The sequence below is a fragment of the Cyclopterus lumpus genome, chromosome 6 (genome assembly GCF_009769545.1).
Source record: "Cyclopterus lumpus isolate fCycLum1 chromosome 6, fCycLum1.pri, whole genome shotgun sequence".
Lineage (NCBI taxonomy): Eukaryota > Metazoa > Chordata > Actinopteri > Perciformes > Cyclopteridae > Cyclopterus > Cyclopterus lumpus.
The window spans coordinates 17,287,970-17,313,918 of NC_046971.1; the positions used below are offsets into that span (position 1 = coordinate 17,287,970).

Sequence of the window (25,949 nt, forward strand, 5' to 3'; positions counted from 1 at the left end):
CTCCAACCCATCTGTTCCCGCTCTGTGAAGCATCCATCACGCCTAATGGTGGACTGATACTGTCAAATGCTTACCACTCTGGATGAATGGAGCACCGACTCTCCACCCCCTGACCATGCTAGCGCTTGACACCATAAACCAGGTCAACTTGTCAGAAGACAGAGAGGGCTGCTGATCATGCTTACAGAGACACGTGCGGACAAAGTGACTCACACACACGCACACGCGGATGTACGGTGCACCTGTGCATTCATTTATAACCCACGGCATGTCAGAGATGGATAGGAGGCATGGGTAATTGCTAAATCTAAAATGAAAACGTCAAGGGAAAGCGATTTCTCCCGGTCATTATCATGTTCATGCACGACTGACCCTCTGGTGAAACTCCCACCCTACTACATTTCCCCCAGTGTAAAAACAATAGAGGGGGAAAAGATAACATCTTACTGAAATGCCCTTTGAGAATCAGGGAGAGGAGATGCTCCATTATTATCAGAGTGCTCCACAACATGATTACTGGCTGAGGCAGCCAATTACATTGAAGCCATGATTGCCAAGATTTGTTGATTCCCTCTGTGCCAGCTGAAAAGACAAACAACTGTCCGGATGCTCTCTGCCAATTGAAATGCTTGATTAGAGAGGCAAAAAAGGAATGAGCGACGCAGTGAAATCCGAGATCGAATCATTTGTCTGTTTCGTCCAGCACTCTCGCGGAGATTGAAGCAGATTTGCTCGTCTCCTGTGCAACTGCAGGGGCCACATGAAGAAACAAGTCCACATCAGCTCAGCTCACTGTTGATGTTGCATTTAGGCACAATTAGACAGCAAGAGAAAAAAAGGCAGCAGTTTGTCGTCGCACAGTAGGCAGACCTCAAAGTGATCACCATGTAACTTATACCAGAGAGACCAGTCTCGATGGAAGGAAAATAATCCCCTAATGTCACATGTGTAAATACACGCTCACAAACACACACATTTTGCTGCTTATTATCAAATGAAGCAAAGATGCAGACAGCATGTAGGACACGGCTGGCTGGCAGGCAGACAGACACTCTCGGGGAACTGTGTTTCTATTCACAAACACAAAAAGGGCTTTGGAGAGAGCCCTTGGAGGTTAGCTCTAATCCTGCTCCAACTCTCACAATGCCACTCAAACCTATTGTTCAGTCATGAAAAGCGAGGGCGATCTCCATAAACTGATGTGGAAGGGCACAAGGGTCGCCGTCGTGCGTTTGTGTCCGTGTGGGCAAAATTGAAGGATGAGTACTCCGCTGTTTATGCGGTGTTATGCCCCGAGTCATTTTTTATTATCTTCATGTTTTCGGTTTTCACATTGGCAGTTCCGTGTTTCATTGAAAAATAGATTAGTAGTTTTTGCGCACCCGCTCATGGACTTTTCTTTTCTTGTTGTTCGAGTCAAAGAAAGCCTCCAGCTTAAAATGCATCTCAAATAATTCATGATTTGGCTTTGTTGAACAATTCTGACTAATGTAACTTGTCACAAGAACAAATTGTTCTTTATAGCTGTGTATTCACCAGACAACAGAAACAAGTTATCAAAATGCAAAAATAGCAGCCATAAAAGACCAAAACAGAAACTTGTTTTTCTGGCACTACAGGGTCTATTGAGAGCCGCTAGAAAACAATCCGAAAACAGTGTAGGCTACAGATGACTTCTAAAACCTAATCATTACGTTTATCCAAATAAGGTTGGATATGGCCTCAGAGGGCTTGGTTTTTAGAAGGTGCTCTGGGGCGCCTCTCTACTCTCTGTGAAGTACAAAGAGCCGTTATCAGCCCTCATGACAATACGTTTGTGAGGAGGTATATGTGATGAAGGTTGTGCGAAAAAAAAGAAAGAGAGAGACAGAATCAAGCCCCCAAGGCCTCAAGTCTAGACTTAGACCCAGCACCTTGGTAATTATGTTATCAGTGCTTCATTGTGTGAGTGGCTGTGTGCTTTGGTCCCAGCGGTTTAGACTGAAGAGTTGTCCCTGAGCCGGTAGCTCCAGCTTGGAGTCGAGGGCGTCTCCAGATCCCACTTTATAGCTGGACCACTGCTTCATTGCTCTCCTTTTACAGACACACTGGGCCTGAGCCCGTCGGATTCTCTGCCATCCTGGGTCAGGTTTAAGTAATTAGCTTGGCACCGACTGCTCACCCGTGCAGAGCCATAAGGCGGACACTTATTAATGGGCAACAGTTTACTTTAATGTCACAGTGATTCTGAGCATCTCAGCATATCTTAAGTTAATGCACTAAAAGGGTAAATGGTGGGTATGCTCAAGAAAAATATATCTTGGAGATCTACCTCTTAAAGATCACACATTTTTCTTCATCGGGCGAATGGGCTGAGCGTGTCTCTGGTGGGCAGGATTTCATTAAACGCCTGGCTCCCATCTGAATTGCTGTACGTGTGAGTTCAAAGCCATCGATTTGCACACCACCTCCGCAGGAAACGGAGAAGAAAAAAAGAAGGCAAAAAAAAAAGTGCCACATGAAGAAACAAGTCCCCATTGATTTCCCGCATGAAAGAAGCCTTGGCACGTAGGATGTGACACCAGGACAGTTAGCGCCGTCCTCTCATGATGGGCGTTACTAATCAACTTGACAAACCAGCAAAGCAGCAGCAGAATAATAATAATAATTTTACAGACTTTACCTCATCATGTCTACACTGCATTAGCAGCTTATGATGTCACTCTTGATGGTGGTCCAGCAGTGCACCAGCAAGGCGATGGATGCATTGAAAGCTGGACTTCCACATGTGTGTTTATGAATATAATCTAAAAAAAGCTATCTGCTTCTGCCATCATAGCCTTTGGTCCCGCTGGATCATTAACCTACATCAGGTTCCATCATTCATCACCAGCTGGTCAATTTATTACCCTGGTTGCCCCCGTTGTGTCCTAGTCAATAAGCCAGCGGGCTAATAAACGCATACTGTGACAGTCATCATGGCAGAAATATTGACTGGTCAGTGTTTGCCTCCAATGCAGCATGATTATAAAACAGGATCATCCAGTCAGAGGGGCGATTACTAACTCATTTCTGAACGAACAGTATTAATTTCAAAAAGGAGAAAAATGATGATCAGCGCTCTTTGCAATATGTGACAGCTACTCTTGCAATGACCTTTTAATTAATGCACTTATTAAAGCCCATGGCAATATTCTGACTTTTCATCAAATCACATTTGGGCTGAAAATGTCACATCGTCGACGAGAAAGAAAAGCACGGCCCGATGAGAGAGCTATGAGAGCACTTTGATTGTCTCATCGCTCTACCCGTGGTCCTCGGTTACATCATCCATGTCTCCTTCCTCTGGCCACGATGCGTCTCTGTGCCACCCAATGTGAGGAGGGAGGGGTGACGGCAAGGGGCCACAGAGGGCAAACCCAGTGGGGAAATCAGAGCGCTCTCTCTTTGTGTGATTCAATATCACGCTTGTGTACCCATGAATGGATGCCAAGACATTGGAGTTCAGAGCCGAGGACCGAGCCACAGACGCTTATGTGAGGACCTGGCGGGTTGGGACGAGCCGTGGAGCACCCACGCACAAACAGAAATAAAAATAAATAGGGGAATTGTGAGGTAAAGTCACAAATTAGAATATATGTTCTGGGACAAAATTCAAGTAATAATCGGCCGGCCTTTAAGAAATAATCAAATGGCTGTAAACAGAAATGTGAATTAATGTGGCTGATGTAACAATAATTGAGGACCGCACTGAAACAGCTTGAAACAGTTTTCTACACCACGACAGTTCAAGATGTGAAAGCAGTCACTTCAAGAAGAGCAGATAAGAGACCCACAGTGGCCGGAAGAGAAAACAGTTTTCAAACCTGCGCTTTGTTCCACATCGAGAGCAGCCTGCTGCACAAACCCTCTAACCCTTCTGCCCATGCTCCACACATCAGTGCACATATCCCTCTGTGCTGCCGCCGCTGCTCTCGGCTTGGCAAGCGGGTAGGAAAAGGGGAATTGTGAATTATTAAATTGGATTATGAGGTCGGCAATTCACTGAGCCCCATATTGTCTGTCAGATGCTCCAGAGAATATTGGGAGCGGAGGATATATGATTTGGGAAAAATGTAATAGGACAGCTTGTGAATTATAATAAGTAGGTGCTTTATGGAGTGAGAAAGAGCGATTTTAAATAAACAAAGAATAGGTCCTTAGCAATAGTTGCTTAGCAGAGCTTACAAAAGACCATTACTGAATGAACAGCAGGTATATTTATATTGAAAGAAGGGTGTCTAGTTTATCCATCTCATGATGTGCCGCTGTCTTTTTTTCCCTTTTCTTTGCTATCAAAAGAGTCCAGCAGTCTCAGGAACGCATTGCATCCCAGCACACGCTGTCAAAAGGAAAACTAGCTTGTGAACATTTGTCAAGAAGATGAGTGTGTCTGGGTAAACAGTTGTGTATATGAACAGCCTGCTTTGCTGATTAATTGGTAGTAAAAAGCAGAAGCGAAGTGTAATGAGAGAATCCCCCGTCTTCGTTGTTTTCGACGCTCGCATTGTTGTCGTCACTGATGTTCATTGTGCCTTTCGAGTGCACCTAGACAGCGAGAGTGTGTAGACAGGCAAGAAATTAGAGGCATTAAAAAAAATACTTCTTTGAACCCCAGGAACAACAACACTCGTACCCACGTGCACAGGCAGCAGTCTAATTACTTGATTCCTTGAGTGGGATACAAACCCGCCCTGACGTCTTAACTCTCAGAGGGCCATAGGAGAACTGTTAATTGCCACAGGATTGCGTGGGTGCCGCACATACAGCATCTGCACAGGGCCGCGGGCGTGATGTGTCCATCTGACCCAGAAGCCCCTCTGACACCCCATCAGCCCAACTTTTAATTAGTGAACGGGAGACCTTTAGAGAGGAACCGTCACAGGGAAGGCGGGGAGAGAGGAAGGGGCATGTTCAGAGAAGGTTTTTCAAACGTTGTAACGTGTTGAACAGCATGTAGCACATTTTTACTATCCTTCTCCAGTACGACAAATAAAAGCTGCTACTATTGAGGGGTTTAGGATTCAGAATTCTCTTTTCAAACTGTCTAAATAAATAACAGCGCCTGTGGGCCCCCGTTTGTTGTTTGAACGTGTTTTTGAATCTCTCGCTCTCTCTCGCTCTCTCTCGCTCTCTCTCTCACAGATAACTGGTTAAACTTTCTAGTGTGACAAAAAAATCATACAGGGAAAAAATTCATCAAAGAGGAGAATATATCATCAATACCATCGCACAGACAGCTGTCTTTGTGATCCATAATGCAATGTAACCGAAGCTTTCTATTCTGCCGATCTGTTCCCTTTTCACTTTTATCCTGAGGAAAATAATACTCATGTGGTTGGTTTTACCAGGATATTAAAGATTGTATAAAAGAGTCTCTGTGGGGAAGGGAAAGCCCGAACGGATAAGGGAAACTTTCACAGGGTCTGAGATTGTCAGAAAACAACGGTTTACATCCAGATTATTGCTCCACGTTTTCTGGAGGTGAAATATGACATCAAGGCTGAGTACTCACTTTCACTCCAAAGCCTTTGTTGTCAACTGTGGGGGACACGGTGAGACTATTCCGACGTCCCAGAGCTGTTCAAGATTCAGCTAGAGTGGCAGGTTAAAAGGCTCCAGCTCTGATTGTTGATCGGTCACGGGCGGGTTCCAGTCCAGGCCTTAATCGGCTATAAAACACTTTGAGTGGAAAAGAGGCTCCCTGTGACACTTAGGCTACCCCTAGCTTTGCTAAAGTGTCCTGTCCCTAATGCCTGCTCAACTCCCGCCCTCATTCTCACTCTCCTGGTACTATGTTCGCTGTCCGACAACCCCTCAAAAGATCCAGTACTCTATTACAGAACGCCCCCTTACTGTCGGGTTGTTGAATGGCAATCAGTACCTGAAGTATCATCATGTGAGGCAGGCTGGAAAGGTCTACTCCACAAAAGGACTTCTAGAATAAAATGGACATCTCAAACTGAGCAGTTTCTTTTAAATTGTATTGTTGGATTAAGTGAGCGTTTCCTCCAAATGATTGACTTCCCGCTCTATATTCTAGTTTGGCCTTGTAGCTCCGGGGCTGAGAGACATATTTGCTCATGTGTCTTTCTGTTCATTCTCTAGGACCGAGCTTGACAGAGAAACTGATGCCACTCGAACGCTGCATTTCCAAAATGATCAAACCAATGAGGCTAGAGTGAACGGCAACTTTTGAGAGGGGAGGAATTGAATCATAAAGTATCTATCTACCAAGATCCTTTGTAGTGTCTCGATGCTGGTGCTTGGCTATGATTTACAGTGTTTAAAGGAAGATTTATTCAAGCGTTTTAGTCATACGCCTCTTGGATAACGTGTTGGCGTACAGGTGGGACAGCTCTGTTCAGCTCTGACCTGAATACAGCGCTAAAGTTGCTGAGAGCTGCAGACTCGTCTGCGCAAACAGGATGAGGTTGCGAGTCCTGCTGATGCTCAGTCACGTACAATAAAACCCCATCGTGTTTGTGGGATGGTGGACAGGAAGCTGAGTGATAACAGCCATTTTTAGCTTGACTTTTAAACTATTGTCCACTTCAGTCATGTTCTGAAGGTGGTGCTACTGCTGCTTTTGTGCATATACGTGCAATTTTCTGTGTGTGTGTGTGTGTGTGTGTGTAGGGATGTGGTGTCAAACATAGCTGACTCATATATGTAGCTGAGTGAGTCAAGCTGCTGACAGGAAAATGTAGTGGTGGGAAGTAGATATAGGCTTCAAGTAGTTTCACTGTCCACACACACACACACTGCAAATGCACACAGACCTAATCTCCACTTGATTTCAGCACACTGCAGCCAACACATCTTTTCTTGTGTGTTCAGCAGGTTTCAGGTTTTCTGCACAGATGTTCGCACATCCCACTACCCGTGACTAACGACATTAACAGTGATGTGAAAAGCAAAACCATTGTGTTCAATCAACCTGTAGGAAGTGGCTTAACAGGTCTGTAGGTGTTCTTAAATATGTACAGTGTACATTTAGCCTTTTTTTTATTTTTTATAAATGGATGATAATATCCTCTATTTGTCATGTCTCCTCCACAGCTCCCGCACCTATTTTCCTCACAGCTGGAACTCAGGGGGCAAATATAAATGCTTCCAGAGTCAGGTTCCCCACAGCTTAAATGGGCATGAAAGCAAATTCAGCGCACAAATGTGTGTGCATGTGTGTGTGTGTGTGTGTGTGTGTGTGTGTGTGTGTGTGTGTGTGTGTGTGTGTGTGTGCGTGCATGAACCCCACAGGTGCGGACTCCCACAACCCCGGAAGGAATAGAATCTAGGCAGCAAAATAGGAATCCCTTGTAGCATATGAATGAGCAAAGAGTGCTTGAGTGAGGGGAATGGATGGAACGGAGGGCATGTGTGTGTGTGTGTGTGTGTGTGTGTGTGTGTGTGTGTGTGTGTGTGTGTGTGTGTGTGTGTGTGTGTGTGTGTGTGTGTGTGTGTGTGTGTGTGTGTGTGTGTGTGTGTGTGTGTGTGTGTGTGTGTGTGTACCAGTAGGGATAAGATCCAACCCAGGGGGACATAAGCCTGCAGCAGTACACAGGTGCTACATTCTACAGACACATCACACACACGGGCATTACTCTCACTGTAGTACAAACAGTGATAGGTAGTGGTGGTGGTAATGGGGGCGGGTAAAAGGGACAGAGAGACAGCTGCCTGTCTTGGCACACTGAAATGATGAACGGACACCACCTGCAGAAAGGCCAAACCACACTCCAACTCCTAACAGCCAAGTGGGAAACACACATTGTGGAAAACAGAAAGAGCAGTGTTGTCGAGCTCACGAGATGACAACTCACAAAAGAAAACACACCTAATGTCCTATTGTAATAACAATAATTAATTGTACAATAGCAGTCATTAATAATTAATATTAATAATCAACTTTGAATAAATGAACAGCGCTCCAGGCAGCAACCGGGGGGGGCGGAGCATCAGGACTCTGTGGACTACAAGTCGAGTATGTTTTCTGCAACGGGCCTTTACAGGCCGCGTGGCTCATTGAGTGTTGGATATAGGAAAGGTTACAAACTCCTGTTCCCTTCCAGGTAGTCAATGAGCAGTTCTAGAGAACGCTGAAAGCAGCACTTCCGCAGGGCCGATCTGAATGGCTACAATCCAAACTGGCACTGTGCAGTGGAAATGCAATGATTAAAGAAAAGTGGCGTGTTGCCACATGATGCACACAGATTAGTTTAGTCTTGCTGTAAGAAAAGTGAACATATTGAGGCAGTTCTGGGAAAACCCAGAAAGTCACGCACAAACACATATTTTCACGTTTCACATTGGACCGTAATGTTCATTAACTGTATGACACAAATTGTGATACAAAACTCAAGACAGTTGAAAGTGGGTCAAATGTATTGCGGCAGAGGATCATTTCAGCTGCCTTGTTGGTCCGTTGTGAAGCCAGTATGACCCGACCCTTGACCCTTGACCCTGGGTGAGGTTTTGTGTTATTGTGACACAGATCTCAGACGATTGATTGTCTTATCAATAAAGTACTCTACACCTACTCTTCAATCTAAGAACAGTTCATTTTAGGATAATACTCTTGACAAATGTTTACTGAAGGTAATGTATGCAGTGCGTAAATGCACTGAGCAGATCTAGCTAGAGCAGAAACGGTGCAGAAGTTGGCGTCTCATCAATCCTGTCGGTTAGATGGCACAGAACAACGCTAAAATGTTTGGAAACATATTCTTGTCACAAGACATGCCTGTCTGACCTCACAAATGAGAAAAGTGATCACCCAGTCTTCGTCCCATCATCCAATCCCAATTACGACAAGTTGTTGCACCGATCAAGGCTGGTCTTAAAAAGCAATTTGAATAATGCAATCCAACATTAGTACAGAATGGTATCGTGAACACAAAAAGTGTGTTCACACTATTTCTGCTCATTGCATTCTATCATAATGCATCATGCTCCCTTCCCACACACACCCACATATACCACATACTGATTTCCTTACCTTCTCATAGATGTACGGTAATCAATACATCCATCACAATAACACACATCACAGCCTCCTTTCTATAGAGGCCGTCTATGCAGTATGATCGCATCTCAACAACGAGACGACCCTTAAAATTGACATTCCATACTGTACTATGCATCCAGGTAAACAAACGTCTGGTAAACATTTAAAGTTCTGTTTTCTTAACCCAGCTGAGTGAGGCCTTCACCTGCACATTGAATGATCGTGTTTCAATCTGATCGCGGCTGTAAACAGAATCCACTTCAGCCTCCATTTGTACAGACTCAGTCTTAACAGCAAGGACTATTTGGTTGATTGGATGATTTTTCTATTCAGAGCACCAGCGAGCTTTAAGGGCACTTAAAGGAAAACAAATTACTCCTATGCGTCCACACCCTGTGTATGCGTGTGCCAGAGTGTGCATTTTCATCCGACAAATGTGTGGGCTGAAAGCAGATTAGTAGGAATTGGCAATATAATCAGCTTTTCTACAATTCTAAGTAAAAATGAGAGTGAGATGGGGAAAAGACAAGGTCTACTCTGCGTTATCACGATGCACTGACCTTGTTTGCAGAAGGGGCCGAACCATACCATCACTTTCCCTATCACTAACTTCAGCTTTTTAAGTAGCTGGCTAGGAAACACTGTAAACAAAAAAGTAATCTTTTTCCTCCTTCATTTACCCTCAAGCACACACACACACACACACACACACACACACACACACACACACACACACACACACACACACACACACACACACACACACACACACACACACACACACACACACACACACACACACACACACACACACACACACACACACACACACACACACACACACACACACACACACACACACACACACACACACACACACACACACACACACACACACACACACACACACACACACACACACACACACACACACACACACACACACACACAGGTCTATAGAGCTGCAAAATGCAACATTTTAAACACGATAGAATCTTCATAGCATGCTGGGATGTCAGTTTAAAAAGACACTTTTAATGCATACGTTACTGATACCGACTTTGTAAGAGATGTTGACATTCTGAACCCACAGGAAAAACGGTACTGTCAGCAGTACGTTTAACCAAGAAAAATGCCTTATGAGTGCATTTGTGACAAGTTTGTATAACAATGAACATTAACTTGGCAGGCAGAATTAACAGTTGATGTAATGGCTGATTAATTTGGCACTTTAAATCCTGAAAAATAAGAGAGTTACACGGGCATGCTTTGTCGCCTCAGTGATTAGGCTTGATTCTATCTAATTGAAAACAACAGAGAGGCTTTGAGATAGCGACAGTGGAGACCTGTTATCGCAAACGGAGCCGCGAAAGTTAATTTCAAAAGAGGAGTGACGGCTAATGTGGAATGCTGCAGTCCACAGTGTGATCTGAGGGAGACGAAAGTAGTTGGCTACACTTTGCTGGCAGGTAAATCAATGATTATGAAGGAAAAACCCATGAAAAGACAAGCACACAATCACAGTTTACATATATTTTTTGTTCAATATGTAACTCCCTAGATGTACAAAGCAGGTGATATTAGAAGTCCTGCTCCATGACTTTTTACTCTAACAGCACAATGGCTGTTAATGGATATGGTGACTGTGGCATGTAAGATGGTCTCCTTAGGTACAGTATCTAATTATAAAACAGTTATTTACACTTTATTCATCTACTTCCTGTTGCGTGTCATCTACAGCAGTAGTTCACAAAGCGCTTGGGAGAAAATGTGATGCAGAACTAATGTTTTGACGGAACAAATGTTTTTTTCACGGCGAAACAGTAAAGACATACTCTCACAATGGCAATGGTGTTCATTTAGTCAGATGGTCTGTAGGTGTTAGTGATGGGTGGGGGTCAACCCAACCCCAGGGTGACAAAGCAGCATTCCAAGTAAGTTATTAATAAGCTACAAACACATTGCACACAATAGTCCACCTTCCCGTCTCTCTCTCTCTCTCTCTATCACACACACTCACTCACACACACACACACACACACACACACACACACACACACACAGGATCCATATCTATCTTGGTATCTTGCTATGTATATATATGCACAAGTATATGTATACAGTTGTGGGCAATCTGGCCAAAAAATAATATTTAACGGCAAACCTTTTTTAAATGCCCTGTCGAGTAAAGCCAGACTTGATCTGGCTTATGACTTTCTCCATTTGTACTATTAAAAACACAATATTGCTTGAAAGACAATACACAGGTTTTAAAGTGCTTTGCTCTACAAAGCTTATAGATCATTTTGGCTTGGGAAATATCTGACACTGTAAAGCCAAACCAGCCCCATACAACTGGCGTTGAGTTCTCAGATCTGCTAGTCAGTGAGGTTTTGTGAAGTTTGGCTCAAATTGGCCCAAAAAAGTAGATTGTGGACCCTTCAAGAACTATCACTACACTGTGTGTAATATGTATATATATATATATATATATATATATATATATATATATATATATATATATATATATATATATATATAAAAACAGTTCTATCTTTCTACTTGCTAAACTCACTTTAAATGCAGGACATTAAATATATTACGCTATCCTGCATTGCTCAATATAAACAAGGCATTGGCTGTTTTCTCTCCATTTTCTATAGATGGGCAGATAAAGTGCGATTACAAGGAGGCCCAGCAGCTCAATGCCAGTCCTCCTCCCCAGTAATGTAAAAACACCTCATTTTCACCAGCGGGCGGGTTCCAGCAGCATGTTTGACGGAGAGAAAATAGAGTGGAATTGTCTTGCTTTGCTGCGGAAGGTGAATCCCCATGTCAAATGCAGCCAGATGAAAAGCTCGCTTTTGTCCCACATCTCATTTGGAGATGTAAAAACGTAATGTTGAAAAAACACACAGGGGGTGGGAAAGATATTTCATTTTAAATGGAGGAAAGAGGAGTCTAAGAAGCAAGAATAACACAAAGACAACCAAGCAGGAGGGGAAATGGAAGAGGGTGGAGGAGGTTGAAGAAAGCATGGTGACATTAGACGTATAACGGCCTCTCTGTCAGATGAGATTTTAAGGATGTCCTCTCCGTTCCATCATGCAAATTAAGGCATGTGGCTCTGTGCACTTAGTTGTGAATGTAAAATGCAAGACATCAACAACAGCAACAGGTATTGCACGTACGTGATATTTTTCAGATAATACTCATACCCACACAACTTTTTCATCCTGTCCCCTCCTCAATGGAGGCAGGAGTATCCTTCTATTTTTGTTTGTACTCTTCTATGCTTTTATTGCCGTGGTAGGTGGCGTCAAGCCAATAAAGCAGCGAGACAATCTGAAAAGCAAAAGCTCTGCCGCAACAGAGGGGTTTCTGCTGTGTGGAGAGTCAAGACAGGAATGGGAACTGGTCACGAGCCATATATAGTCGTGATGCTTTGCAGAGATGGTTTGGCGTAACGTTGACCGGATAAAGCAAGAACACAATGAGTAGGCGGTCCAGTTGTGACTTTCTAGATTAGATCTCTAGAGCGTTGTTAAAGGAAGGAATGTTGTTACACGGTACCTTCCTCCAGGAAGGAAGAAGCTATAACAAAGCTACGATCATCATGTTAGATATGGGAATATTGCTGTACACATGAGACTAAGCCAATAGAGGTAAAGCGATCACAAAATCCTTTTTTTGAGGGGGAAAAAACATGTTGTAGTTTTTGTCATTTAAATTCATTCCGGTTTTCTTGCATTTTAGCAATCCATATCATTCAGAATTGAGAAAAAGGCCAGAAAAAACATGAATGGTATGACAAAGAAAATTAATGAAATTAATGAACTAAAACAAAAAAACAGCCACTTGCTTTGTTTACTTGAAAACAGTCTGCGACTGAACGTCCTGTGACAGCATGCTTGACGGCAACATTTACCTAAATAAAATGCCACAAATAAAAAATAACAGGTTGTCAATAAAAGAAGGGGGGGGAAAAAGAGCTCAACATCTGATTATTATTATTATTTTACAGCTGTGGCTGTAAACAAGAACTTGAGTATGATATGGTGAATACTAAAAGAGTGTATTTAATTACAGTGAATCATAAAGTAGGGAAATTAATTGAAGACGTGTTAACATTCAGTGCACGCTGGCTGGGCTCCTCCCAAAGCCAATATGCACAGTTGTACAAACACAAACACGGCTCCAGAGTAAACTGAAAACTTTCCTCTTCTCTTGAATATCTTTCCTCACGAATGGCCACAATAGAGAAACGGGAACAGTGTCTGACAGCGCTCGTTCACAAAGCAGCTCACATGGTAATAATCATGCCAGCCAACACGCCTTTGAGACGCGGAACAAAGGAATGACAAAGTGCCGGCCTTGTCCTCTCTTTCTCTCCTCTCCCGCCTCCTCCGATACTCCTACGCTTCATGCAGAAGAATAAGATAAAAGATGGAGAAAGTCAGATGTAAAAGATAACTAGGGTGTAAGTCACATGAAACGAGAGGAGATAGAATGAAAGATGGGATTAAAAGATGTGATAATACAATGTAAAAGCAAAAAAGCCATGAGGGAATATATATATATATATATATATATATATATATATATATATATATATATATATATATATAGTTCAACTAAGCAGGTTGCTGCCGGCAGGGGAGACCCGTCGGACCTGCTGTGGAGCAGCGGGGCGCCTTATCAACAGTACGTGGTGTTTTTATCCTTGTGTATATGAAGCCAAATATAAAAGTGAAGAATATTATCTGAATGGCAGGCAGACATGTTGGTGAAAACATTTTTCGCTCAACTTCACCCAGCAAGCTTTTATAAATGGAGAAGAATTCCTCCGAAAACAAGGGTCAAAGGGGAATACGAAGACAAATGCACACTGGAACCGGCGCTCTACATTCAATGTATTCTTTTACATCAAGTGTTTCCATTTTTATGACTTTTCAACGGAGCTGCAAAAGGAGTTCCACAAAGCTTGATTGCAATGCAACCAACATCTCCGAGGTTTACCTCTCCCCGTCCTCTGATCCTTCTCCCGTCGTCTTTGTTGCCAGCCGGCTCGGCCTCGAGGAGCGCTGACCTTTTCCATTAGCCACCGCTAGAGAAAGCTCATTCTGAGCAGCAGGGAGCGTGCAGACACACACTCTTTGATGATTGATTGAAATCCTGCAAGGTCTGGATCGCTTACAGTAAGGCAACACCAGCGCTGATACAGCCCAGCGCTGCATAGAAACCCCATGAAAGAAAAACCCTTCCGCAGAGGTGGGGAGCAAAGAGCGGAACCGAGCCCCAGCGAAGGGAACTGACAAATCCCATCTTGACAAGGATCATGATCGTCTGCATTCAATACTCCCACCTGACATCTGTCTCTGTGACACTCCCTGTATTCTTTCACGCTCTCGGTTGGTTTCCCATTTCATAAAACTCACCACCGACTCGCACGCTTTCTCACTCACACTCCCCTCCTGTGCCTCCCAGCAGTGTCCTAGTAAATTGCCCAAATTGTCTGTTTGTTTTTTTAATCTCTCTACTGAGTAATATCGGTCTTTTAATTAATTCTTGACGATATTGTTGAACAGTGTGAATGCTGCGTTATTTGACACCCCTGCTGTAGAAGTTCAATACACCTGAATAGCTTTCCAGTGTGAACCTGATCCCATGAGGAACAATAGTTTCCAGGGGACTGATATTAAGCAGATTGTACAACGTGAAAGGGGTGTGTATTACAAGTCGCAGGCGTGTCCTCTCCTGATGCATCCTGCTGCACGTTCCACCTGTTGCGTGAGAAGGGTGTCCTTCTTTTGGCCCCGTTACCCCTTCCCAAATGCTCGTCCCCTATTTGCAGCAAGCGTGCCAGCGGGCAGACAGGGCCGTCATTCAGCCGCTTCCTCTTCTGCTCGGCTAAACACTGGGGCTAAAGTGCAGACGGCAGCGAGATCGGCGGGGTGCGCACTCACAGACACGTGCAATAACACACTCGGGGGGGGGGGAAAGCTCCATCGCACAAACACATTTCCCTATATTTCACACTAAATCTCTCTGTTTCCCTCACTAACTCCCTCTCACACACACACACACACCGGCAAATCTCCTGCGGCAAAGCCGTGGCAGCGGGCCAGAGCTCTCATCTGCATGGGGCCGAGCTGGTACCTTGATGGTGGCTTGTTAGGCAGGCCAACACAAATTTCATTAACCCCGAGGTTAACACACTCCGGACTTGTGTTTTTCCAGCGTTTTAGCTCACCTTGCAACCGAGCCTCCCTTCATCTCTTATATCCACATTTGTTAATCTTACATGCACTTGGGGTTTGTGAATGTAACACATCCCGAGTGTGAGATCTTTCAGATAAATCGTTACATTAATTCATAATAAATCAATTAAAGAAATACTTTCTGGTGCAGGAAATTTGAAAAATGAGAAATCACTGAAGAAGAGAGGACTAAAGTGTTACTGAGCGAGAGATTACATGGACATAACTTCAGAAATGCACAAATATGACGGCATAGACACATTACATATAAGCTAATGCATCTATCTGTGTGGGGTATTATCGTCTCCTCTTCGTTAGCTCCTCTGTTGTCTCCACCTCCACCAAACAGGTCCTACAGTATCTGGGCACACCGAGGAGGGGGTGTCAGTGGTTATGGGAACATCATTCATCCTGGCTGTGGAATTACCCAGAGGGGGAGATTTACTGGGTTGGTCAGATAAGCTGTGGGGCAGATTCATGGTTGAGAACCTGACAGTCCCTATTCCAGCTCCCCAGTCAAAAGCTAACAATGGACTGACTGACACCTGCGTATGCTTTTATGACAAGGCCCTTTACATAAAATCCCACATCAAAGATGCATTTCAAACGTCATGACTGATTCATATGTATAAAATGCAGTTTCTCCTTGTTTTGTCGTCTCTAATCACCAAGAAATAGGCACAGATTATACCGTAGGATTCCACTTTTCAGTTTTATGACCATGTTTTTTAGTATCAAAAATATTGTTGTTGTTAAGCCAGCCAAACAGTATGGCTCTAAAGAATATAAATCACCACATTAGTAGAGATACAATTTCATAATTCATACCTTTCAGTATGTCTTCCCCATTTACATCTGATTAACAGAGCTCCTGTGATACGAGGGCCCAGCATTCCTAAATAGAAGTAATCTTTGAAAGCAGCACCAACCCAGCTGGGTTCGGATGTGTCCCCAGTTTACCGTCAAATCACGTTGTTGATGCAGACTTACCGAATGCACCCACGCCGGGCTCGGAGTAAAAGCTGCCTTTTATATACAACATGACCGTCTGGGAAATTGCTTTTCACTAAGTAAAGCAGTTTGCTTATGTCTTTCTGTTCTTTTCTTCCTTCCTCCATTAACAACTGTTTCATTGAAGGGGCAAGTAGGCACCGAGCAGCTGCATTATTCACAAACATGAAATGGAAATTGATGATATTCATTGTTGCATGAATAAATGATAACATGAAAAAGGTGTGTACGTGTTAACGCGCTCACACACACACACACCAAGTTGGCAGAGTTGTTACGGCTGAGGTGAAGCCGACCGACCGTGAGAACCACAGGAGCTAAAATTAGGGAAAGAGACATCGGAGGGCATGGTTACCATGACAGCGAGTCAGCCTGAGGGTGTTGCTGTTGAGATGCAATCCAAATCCAACTGGATACTGGACCGAATGTTGTCATTTGAATGTGTGCGTGAGTGTGGTTCTTTGAGCCAGTTTTACCTTCCTCTCAAGAGATATTAGTACAATACAGTGCTGCTGCATCCACAAGTTGAGTGCTTTATTTTTAGTCTCTCTGTGGATATTCAGCGCATTCAAGCTTCCTCAAAACCTGTGAATCCATTGGCCTTGATAAAATAAGCTTGAAACATCCCACCAGCCCAGCACGTTCCTCTCCCATATGTTGTCTCCATGGGAAACCAAGCAACCAATCTGTCGAGGCCCCTGAGACTTATCCTTCCGATTTATCCCTTCAAAGAGGTGATGTGATGTGTGTTTTATGTGAAATATTACAAATATAGAAGCAAAATAGGTGTGTGTTTGTGTGGGAGTGATTAAGTGTATGCATATGTGTGTGCCTCCACATGTGTAATCATAGTTAATCAATAGAGGCCTGTATGCAGCAGCCAGCCTCCTCCTCCTCCTCCTCCTCCTCCTCCTCTTCAGTGGACCTGTTGATGCTGGAAAACAGGGGAGCTGTTGTATAACTGGGTGGCCGCATAAATGTGGCACTCATCTAATATGCACCGCAGCACTGCCTGCCAACACACTTCCTCATTGAAATGCAGATTAAATAAGGCTAGTCTGGCCAGTGTGTACCTTTCTGGCTCTACCCATCATCAAAGTAACAACAGCTACCTTGGCTTTTAAGAAAAGATAAATAAATGTCCAGAGGAACACCCCCACATTCACAAAGGTCCCATTAGTATTGCTCATTGTGCTGTTGTATTAATTTGACTACTCAAGGTGTTCTCTTCAAGCAGAGGACACTGTAGGAAGTAACTTCAACTTCTGGAGTTTAAAAAAAAATTAAAAGTTTTTCACTTCTCGACCTACCTTTCATATGTGCCATTATCTCCCAGATAGTGGATTCTTCTCTCCCTCGACTTTCTATAGAAATCACAAAAAACGGCGAATGCCCTGCAATCACCAGTCCATCACACAGCTCCATCCTGTGCTGAATAATTTAGTGTCAGAAAAAGACGGTCCATTTCAATATGTCCGCCACTGGCTTGGTGCTTTGAATAATGACAAATTGGCATCAAAATGACCTGATGACACCTCTGCGTAATTGATTTCATTGCCCACCAACCACAGTGTGGTATTAACGACCACGTATGACTTCTGAGTAATGAAGCGTCCGTCAACCTATTCAAATAAGTATGTAGATCATAGTTTCCATTATATAATCTCGGTAATACACTGGTTGGGCGAGTAATGTCATAGCTCAATCTGACCCCAAGCAGAACCCTTTAATCCTTGGATGCAAATGCCACAAGCCAGGAGGACACAGCAGTTAGGTCAGTGCAGCAATCACAGGCAGTCAGGTCTGCAGGGTTTAAGGGTTTTTAATCAAACAAACAAACAAATTAAAAGAAGTGAAAGCGTAGCTTAGTCTCGAGCTCCATCAATTTCTTACACATGCCATCTCAGCCGAGCCGCTAGCCGACTTAACCTTCTTCAGGCAGAGGAAGAAGTTTCCCTCATTGCCCTTTGTTTGCCTCCCTGACGAGGAGATCACGATCAGGTGCGTCTCTGCTCACACCTGATCCCCATGCTCTCCTGAACGAGTGGGTGGAGCCTTCTGGCTGGAATGTACACTCCAGCCACCACCCTTCCCATCAGGCCCTTACACCAGGTAAAAACAACCCTCCTACATTTGAGGAGAATGCTTTCCTTTCACTGCCGCACCCAGATTCTTGCCAGCCAGTCCACAGAGTTCAACCAGAGACTTCCCCCTTCCATGGCTGTATTCATACATGTGTGTGTGTGTCTCCTGTACGCGTCTACCATGAAACACACAAGGAGGTTCATACTCAATACACATTAGTGCCAATTGCAAAGAGCAGCAGCAGCTGGTGGATCTAATCCACCAAAAGGAGGTAGCGATGCCCCAATGAGGAGAAGACAAAGCAAGTTGCAAAGCATTCACAAAAGCCGTCGCAAATGTATTCAACGTGGTTTGCTAGGTCTGAAGGAGACGCACAATGCGTTTATGTGAGATACGTTGAATGCATTACAAAAGAGCTTTTTTTGTTTGCCATGACGACTCTGCGGGGCACCTTTTAAAAAGACCTCTTCTCAGAGTCAGCGGCCTCTGCGCCGTCATTATGTTGAACCACTCGAGCAACGCGTGAGCACCCCGAGGTAAGAAGGCTCCGGTTCCAAACACTTCGCAACACCGTCTACGAAATCGTCTGCTCAGCTGCGCACTGTCCCCGACACACTTCGCAAATCATTATTCACAATTAGATTGATGCAGCCTCAATGGGGCGCTTAATGCGAAGATGTTTGTATTTCTCGTCTGATGCTCGTATGCCAATAAGACATTATCCAGAGGACGCAGGACGAGCAGCAATCTGTCTGATGAAATGTGTGCTTGAGATCAATACAATGTCCTGTGTAGAAATGTGACAAATTATAAATTTCATATTCCAATAAGTGAGGACTAAGGCTAATATTGAAATGACATGATGTCTACCTGCCCCACCTCGGTGTTAAGAATCAATGACGATTTTTGAGAGAATACTACCAGCCTGATATGAATATTTACACACTTCATGGAGCCCCACTTTCAGTAATGCCTACATCTCACTTAGAAACTCTTGGTGCGAGGGGGGACATGTTATTCATAAGAGGTTAAGTGAGTTGACCTGCTCAGATGCCTGCTAAATGGAAGACAGTCAATTAGACTCAAGGACCAGCAAAACAGCATAACAGCTTCCTTCCTCGACAGACGGCCACAGCCGAGGAGTCACAAAGGCAGACTATTACTGGAATCTTCAAGATGGGCAACACAGTCATATCGAACATCTCAGCGTTCAACAGGCTCAGTGATTGAAAGAGATTGTCACGCTTCTGGGAAAGTTAGAAGAAAATCAGCAGCATCTGTGCAGCAACAGCAAAATCATAAAGGCTAAAGAATGTGCAGTGCAATAACTCTGCTTGAATAGGAAGACTGAGCGTGACTATTCATTACATCGACTGGAGTGTCTGTATGTGTGTGCATTATGAGCACCGGTCCAATATGGTGCAATGCAACATAGTATAGCCCTTTAATAAATACGGCCTATTTGAGACTTATAACGTACATTTTTTTTGTTTACTTTTCTTGAGATAGAGCTCAGCCATGTATATCCAGAGTAAATCATTATACGCCTCATAAATGTTGTGTTGTCTAAATCAGCTCGCTTAGCTGCAGTTACCAAATGCAACAAGCCAGAGCGGCAGCCTTCAGTCGGATTCAGGACTCTCATCATAATCAAGAAACAAAATCTAGTCTGTCACTAGGAAAACCCCACAGCTGAGATCAGAGGCAACACAATTATCTGTGTGTGTGTGTGTGTGTGTGTGTGTGTGTGTGTGTGTGTGTGTGTGTGTGTGTGTGTGTGTGTGTGTGTGTGTGTGTGTGTGTGTGTGTGTGTGTGTGTGTGTGTGTGTGTGTGTGTGTGTGTGTATCTGTGCACTTTGTACCCTCTTCAAGGACATCATAATCATTGGGTATAACTTTACACGGACAGCTGCAGGAGATAAGAGTACACCACCACCCCATGATGAATGTGTAGTAGGAAGTGGCATGTTACTTCACCCAGCACCTTCTAGAAGTATTTCTGTCATTAATCACTGTTATTCCTGTACAATACTCTGCATCATCCACTGTTACAGCCAGCAGTTCATGCTGTGCACAGTGGCTGAACGTAATCAAGCATTGGTAATAAGCAGTATCACAGCAGCAGGTGGAGAGCTGCCTCCCAACACAATATTTTTCCAAGTCTGACTGGCTTGCCTGTGACCTCTGAAGCCACCTTTATGAACAGCCCTTTGATTATTAATGTTGAAGGCGGGGGTCTGGCTTTCGACCTGGCACCGCGGTGCTCTTTACTTAGCACGGAGAAGGAAACCATTGTTAATTTATGACACACTGTGTTAATTCTTCTCTGGTCCTTCCCATCACGCTCCCCAAGAGGGAACAATCATCAGTATATGTGGAAGTCAGTATAGTTGTTTCAGGGGCACATTTGTCATAAAGCGACTTTACGGTAGTGTTTATACTGACCTCATCGGGAGTTTTGGTATCCGACACCTGTATTCTTTTTCCTTAGATCTGTAACTGCATGCTGGATTTATGGTGGTCTTATTGTACCGTGTAGCATATATTATGTCTCCTTAACATTATTACAATATTCATGCAGGAGCTCACTGCAGTGAGTGCTGACTTTATAGTGATGTTACACTAGTTTATGGCATTGCCTCCTGGGGCATCATTACAATATTCATAAGGGCAGTTAAATGTCCTTTTAAATGTCCTTAGAGGCGGAGAGTTCATCTCCATCAGGGTAAAAAGGCACGAGTCTTTTTTGCAAAGCAAGTGGAATACGTCGGATCGGTTCACTCAGGAAAAGCCTACCTTTTCCGTAGTTGAAGTGGAGTTTGATGGTCTTGCCCTGGTTGATGTGCAGGTAGGTGAACCACACGGCGGAGGTGAGCAGTACCAGCAGCAGCAGAAGCTTGAACTGCTTCCGGATCTTCTTCACGGGGAAGCGCAGCATCCTGGCTCAAACATCCTCCGGGAGCCGCCCGGTAGATAGTCAAAACGGGTCCGGGAAAGTGCTCAATCGGGCGCTGCTGCTGCTGCTGCTGTTTGTGTGCGTGTGTGTGTGTGTGTGTGTGTGTGTGTGTGTGTGTGTGTGTGTGTGTGTGTGTGTGTGTGTGTGTGTGTGTGTGTGTGTGTGTGTGTGTGTTTTGGTGTTGTGAGTAAACAGTTGCCTGCGAGTAAACAGGGAACTAGAGCCTCAAAGCGCACCTCATTGCCGCGGACCCGCGGGGTGACAGCTGCGCTAAACTCGCCGTATCCTCAGATGCGGGTCCAAGCACCTCTGTGGCAGTCATTGCTTATGAATGCAAACCCCGGCACCCCCCCCCCCCTCTCGCCCTATGAATAGCGTGGCTTGTAAACAGGCGTCCCTGCTGGGGTTTCAAGGCGGCGGGGAAAAGGCTGCAGATCAAAAGCTGCTCAGTTCAGTTCAGGAGTGTGACCGAGGGAACAAAATAGCAGTCCGACGATAAGCTACGCAAATCCCCTGTAGCTCAAGCCTTCCGCTGACACCGCGACGCTGATTATTTTATCGGCTACTCAAGGATCATCCCCGGCCATGGGATTTATCGCAAAGTACCAAAGAGCAAGAAGAGACATTTAGTTTCCATGTGGAGAGGCGATCGGGCGGAGCATCTTGATCTGCGCCGAGAGGAAACACTTCCTTGGAGAAAGCCAGTTTCCCCTGCAGAACAGACGGGTGCTCTCTGCTCTCTCCAAAAGGCAAATATACAAATTTAATTAAAAAAGAAAAGAAAAAAAAAGCCTTCAGGGAAACATGGCACAGGCTGATGCCGGTGAAACCCCCTGAAAAAAATGGCCAGTGTGAAGGTAAACTGGTCAGGGAAAGGTTGAGGTGGCAATCACCCAAATGTCACACAGCCCGCTGCGCTCCATCTATTGTTAAACACAGCTGAAACTGAGACTCTGGCTTCCGATCCAGGGCAGCGGATTCAGATGGAGCGCGTTTTTATTTAAGTCCCAGGAGAGGAGGGGCGATCAGCTGTCATCCCCATGCTCGGGCTGGTTTGAAGCCCCGCGAGGAGTAAATACTAAACCGATGTAGATTAAAAACTGCGAGTGCTCCATGGCAGCGTAGCAATAGAGAAGCTTGATGGAAAGAAAAAAATATTTAAAAACTCAAAGATGTGAATGTCCGATTCACGGGTCCAGGGAACAGGCGATCCATGTGCGATCTCACGGCAGGTGCGTTTACTCCCAAAGTGCACGCGTTGTCCGAGTCCACCGTGCGTGCGAGAAAGCAAATCACCTCATCCGGATTCAACTAATAAAACAGGGATGCGCGATGCACTGCCCTTGTGTTGTTATTCTTTCATGAGCTTTTTTCCCTTTAAACCGCCGCAATAGCATCGTGCGACCCGCTCGTCGCCGCCGCGCGCGGGGAGAAAAACCAGCTGAGCTCCGGGGAGCGGGTCGCGGAGAAACCGGCACCAAGCAGTGATGTAACCAGGAAAGAACATGGTTTTGTTTTTGCTACAATGAAAACACGTACACGGGTATCTGCTTTGCACAGCTCAGTACGCCCATCAATTGAGCATCTTGACGGTGCAGAGCAACCTAACCTGGGCGGATGGGGAATGACGAGTCCGGCATCCAATTACAAGCCCGCAAAGGGTTCTGGGGAGGCGGGACGACAACGCTTGGCCTCACCGTTACTTGGCACACAGAGTGAGCCATCATCCAATAGACGATCGCGGAAACTGAAACTTGTTAAGCGCTCCTTCCCCCCCCCTCCGGTATTCAAGGCCCCATGCTAATTTGATCAACAATGATTAATCGTTTTTCAGGCAACGGAGGAACACCTTAAGAAATGAAGCTGCTGCCAATTGGATTATTGATCGAAATACGGCGTGTGCACAGAAATACTCGTTTTGAGTCAGTGTCGGGCACAGTCACTTTCTAAAATAATTGGCTTCCAGGAATAATCATTCCTCATAGCAGCTCTCCCTCCATCACAGCGCGAGACTGAGGATGAGAATGTGTTCGGTATTTGTCTGACATAAACTTAAATAGATGCCGTTTGCAAAACTATGGGGGGGGGGGGGGGGGGGGGGCACGTCTTTTCATTCTAAGCTCACTTGTATCAGAGGTAATCGTATAATACAAAATAAAAACCACCTCCAGTCTGATATTCAAAGTGAGGTGACAACATTATTCTGTATTTCTCGATTCAATTTGGTTGAACTATCATTCCTTAAATTGACTGTGCAGTTCATTGCACAGCTAGTTACACGTGTGTGCGTGTGTGCGTGTGTGTGTGCGTGTGTGCGTGTGCGTGTGTGCGTGTGTGTGCGTGCGTGCGTGTGTGTGGTGACACTCTGCAGACGCACTCAGGACACGCGCTTGACTGCCACCCTCTGGCCAAAGATAAAAGAGCAATGACTTCATGATGCTATTAAAGAGTCTTTAGTCTTCTTCGCCTTATTGGTTGAGTTTCAGTCAAGTATAGAAATAGCAAGTTTATATTCCACCTCATCATCCACACAACTACCATTTAGTCATAGTTGTGTTTATCTGTTAGTCATATTCAAACATCTGCCAAAGGGCTTATATTTCAAGATGTTGGCCGTGGGGACCAACATATTAGAATTCAACTGAATTCAGACATTTAAAACCTGTGCTCAGGTTCACAACCAAAATAATAGTTGTTTCACAAATACCAATACTAGAGCGACATGTAAATAATATAGTTAGTATGTGGTATATGTAGAAATGGGACACTGAGAATAATAAAGCCATACATTGTAAAATGTAACAAGAGATTGTGGAAGATGTCAGTCAAGCACAGCCTGTATACACCCACACGGCCCTGAGTGAGAAGATGTCTCATCAGGAAGATTGAGTGAACATACCTGTGAGCTGCCTTTAATATAAAATGCAACAAAAGAGGGAGAAAGACAAGTCATGTATCATTCACTACAGGAGGACATGCATCAAACATGCGGTTTATCCCCAGTTTGATACAAGTCCAATCATCCAGCTGTAGCTCTGATAAGCTATTGATGCCATTATGAGTCTAGATAAAGGATATAGGGCACAAAACCTGGCCGATAAGAATATGACCTCAGTTTAGTTTGTCCCAGCTGTGCCTTCTGAATCAGTCGGACCACAAACCATAATCCTCTGTCTCCGTGGATTAATAATGTAATCTTCAGTGCAAACACTGAGCGTAAATTAAAAGCTTAGGTATTCATCTGGGTCTTATTGAAACGAGTATTTAGTGACTCATTTCAGCCAAGCATCATTTACGCTGAAACAAAAACTTCAAGGCATTTACCTTGCTCGGGCTATTGCAGGGACAACTGAAGGTATTTCATCACAACTGATTGGAGAGTCATTCAAAGTGTCTAATACAATAGTTTCATGAGCTGTTTTCTTTTTCCTCCCCTCTCTTGGTGGCAAGACATCATCATGGGCATTTTGAGGTCCTGCTTCTATTCTTCTTTATCTTTGATCCGACTTGTTGTTGTCAGACTGAAAACAAAAACAAGTCTATTTTCTATTCAGTCGGTGTAGCTGATATTCTTTCTGTCTGCTCCTCTGTTATTTCTGTTTCATCCAAGCGCAGACAAGCATCCAATGCACAGCAAGCGACATGCACATGTTTAACTCTCATTGAAGCTCGACAGAAAGTTTGGCACACTGCACATGGATCCATTTATTGGTGAGTAGCACGGGGAGAGAGAAATTGGCAAAGAGAGAGGTTTTATTTGATCTGAAACACTTACATTTGGGTATACCTGCTTTTTTGGGGGGGGGGTTAAAAAAGTAACTCATGCTGTTTTCTCTCTCTGCCTCTTCTCTGTTTCATGCCTGCGGAAGCATTTGGCACCTGATAGGTATACCACCCTCCAGGGATGTCCATGCTTGGATGAATCCAGGAGGAAGTGGTGTGCAGAGGAAGGATATGGACAAGGTGGAGACTGACAGAGCTATAGCGGAGCTGCTCTCTCCTGGGGTATGACAGAGACCAGGCCCACAGGGAGGAGTGAATGCCCAACTGGCTGTGGCAGGTGTCAAAGTGTGGCACCGAAGTTATGATACCACCGAGCACAGCCGAGGGTGAGGATGCATCGCGAGGGACTCAGTATGCAGAGAGCATCATCTCAGAGTGTGATGTTTGCATTTTGAGCAGAGAACATGTGCTGCAGACGAGCCAGAGAGGAGAAACTGGCCTCACATCGAGGCCGCCCTCTCTTTAATAAGCAAATCATCTGATTCTACACTTGCAGCTTGTTAAAATGTCACTCCTTTTACTAATCCAACACCCACTTGTTCGTCTTTGTCCATCTCTGCCCCTCAGCCCGTCTGTCCCTCAGCCTTCTTCTCTTTCAGTCTCTCACGAGCATCCCTCCTCAGCCTCCTCCAGCCTTCCTCCTTCCCGGGCAGCTCACAGGCTTTGATGAGAGATCTGAGCTAAAATGTCATGGGGATTAAGGATTTGTTGCCTCCTGCATCCCGCCGAATCAGTTCTGCCTGCCCTCTGCGCCTGAGAATCATCCTTCCCAAACAGGTGTGGAGTGACATTTCTTTCTGCTCCGCTGTTCCCTATCGGATTTCCTTCG

The 25,949-nt window shown here is 44.6% G+C and overlaps 1 protein-coding gene across 1 annotated transcript in view; it reads right to left on the minus strand.

Annotated features, from left to right (window-relative positions):
- b4galnt4a (beta-1,4-N-acetyl-galactosaminyl transferase 4a) overlaps positions 1 to 21,434 on the minus strand; it is a 125,284-nt gene extending 103,850 nt beyond the window's left edge. The window contains exon 1 of the mRNA XM_034535848.1: positions 21,178 to 21,434. Coding sequence (XP_034391739.1) covers positions 21,178 to 21,319 — 142 coding nt within the window. The 5' untranslated portion in view covers positions 21,320 to 21,434. The remainder of the gene's footprint in view (positions 1 to 21,177) is intronic.
- Between the last annotated feature and the right edge of the window lie 4,515 nt (positions 21,435 to 25,949).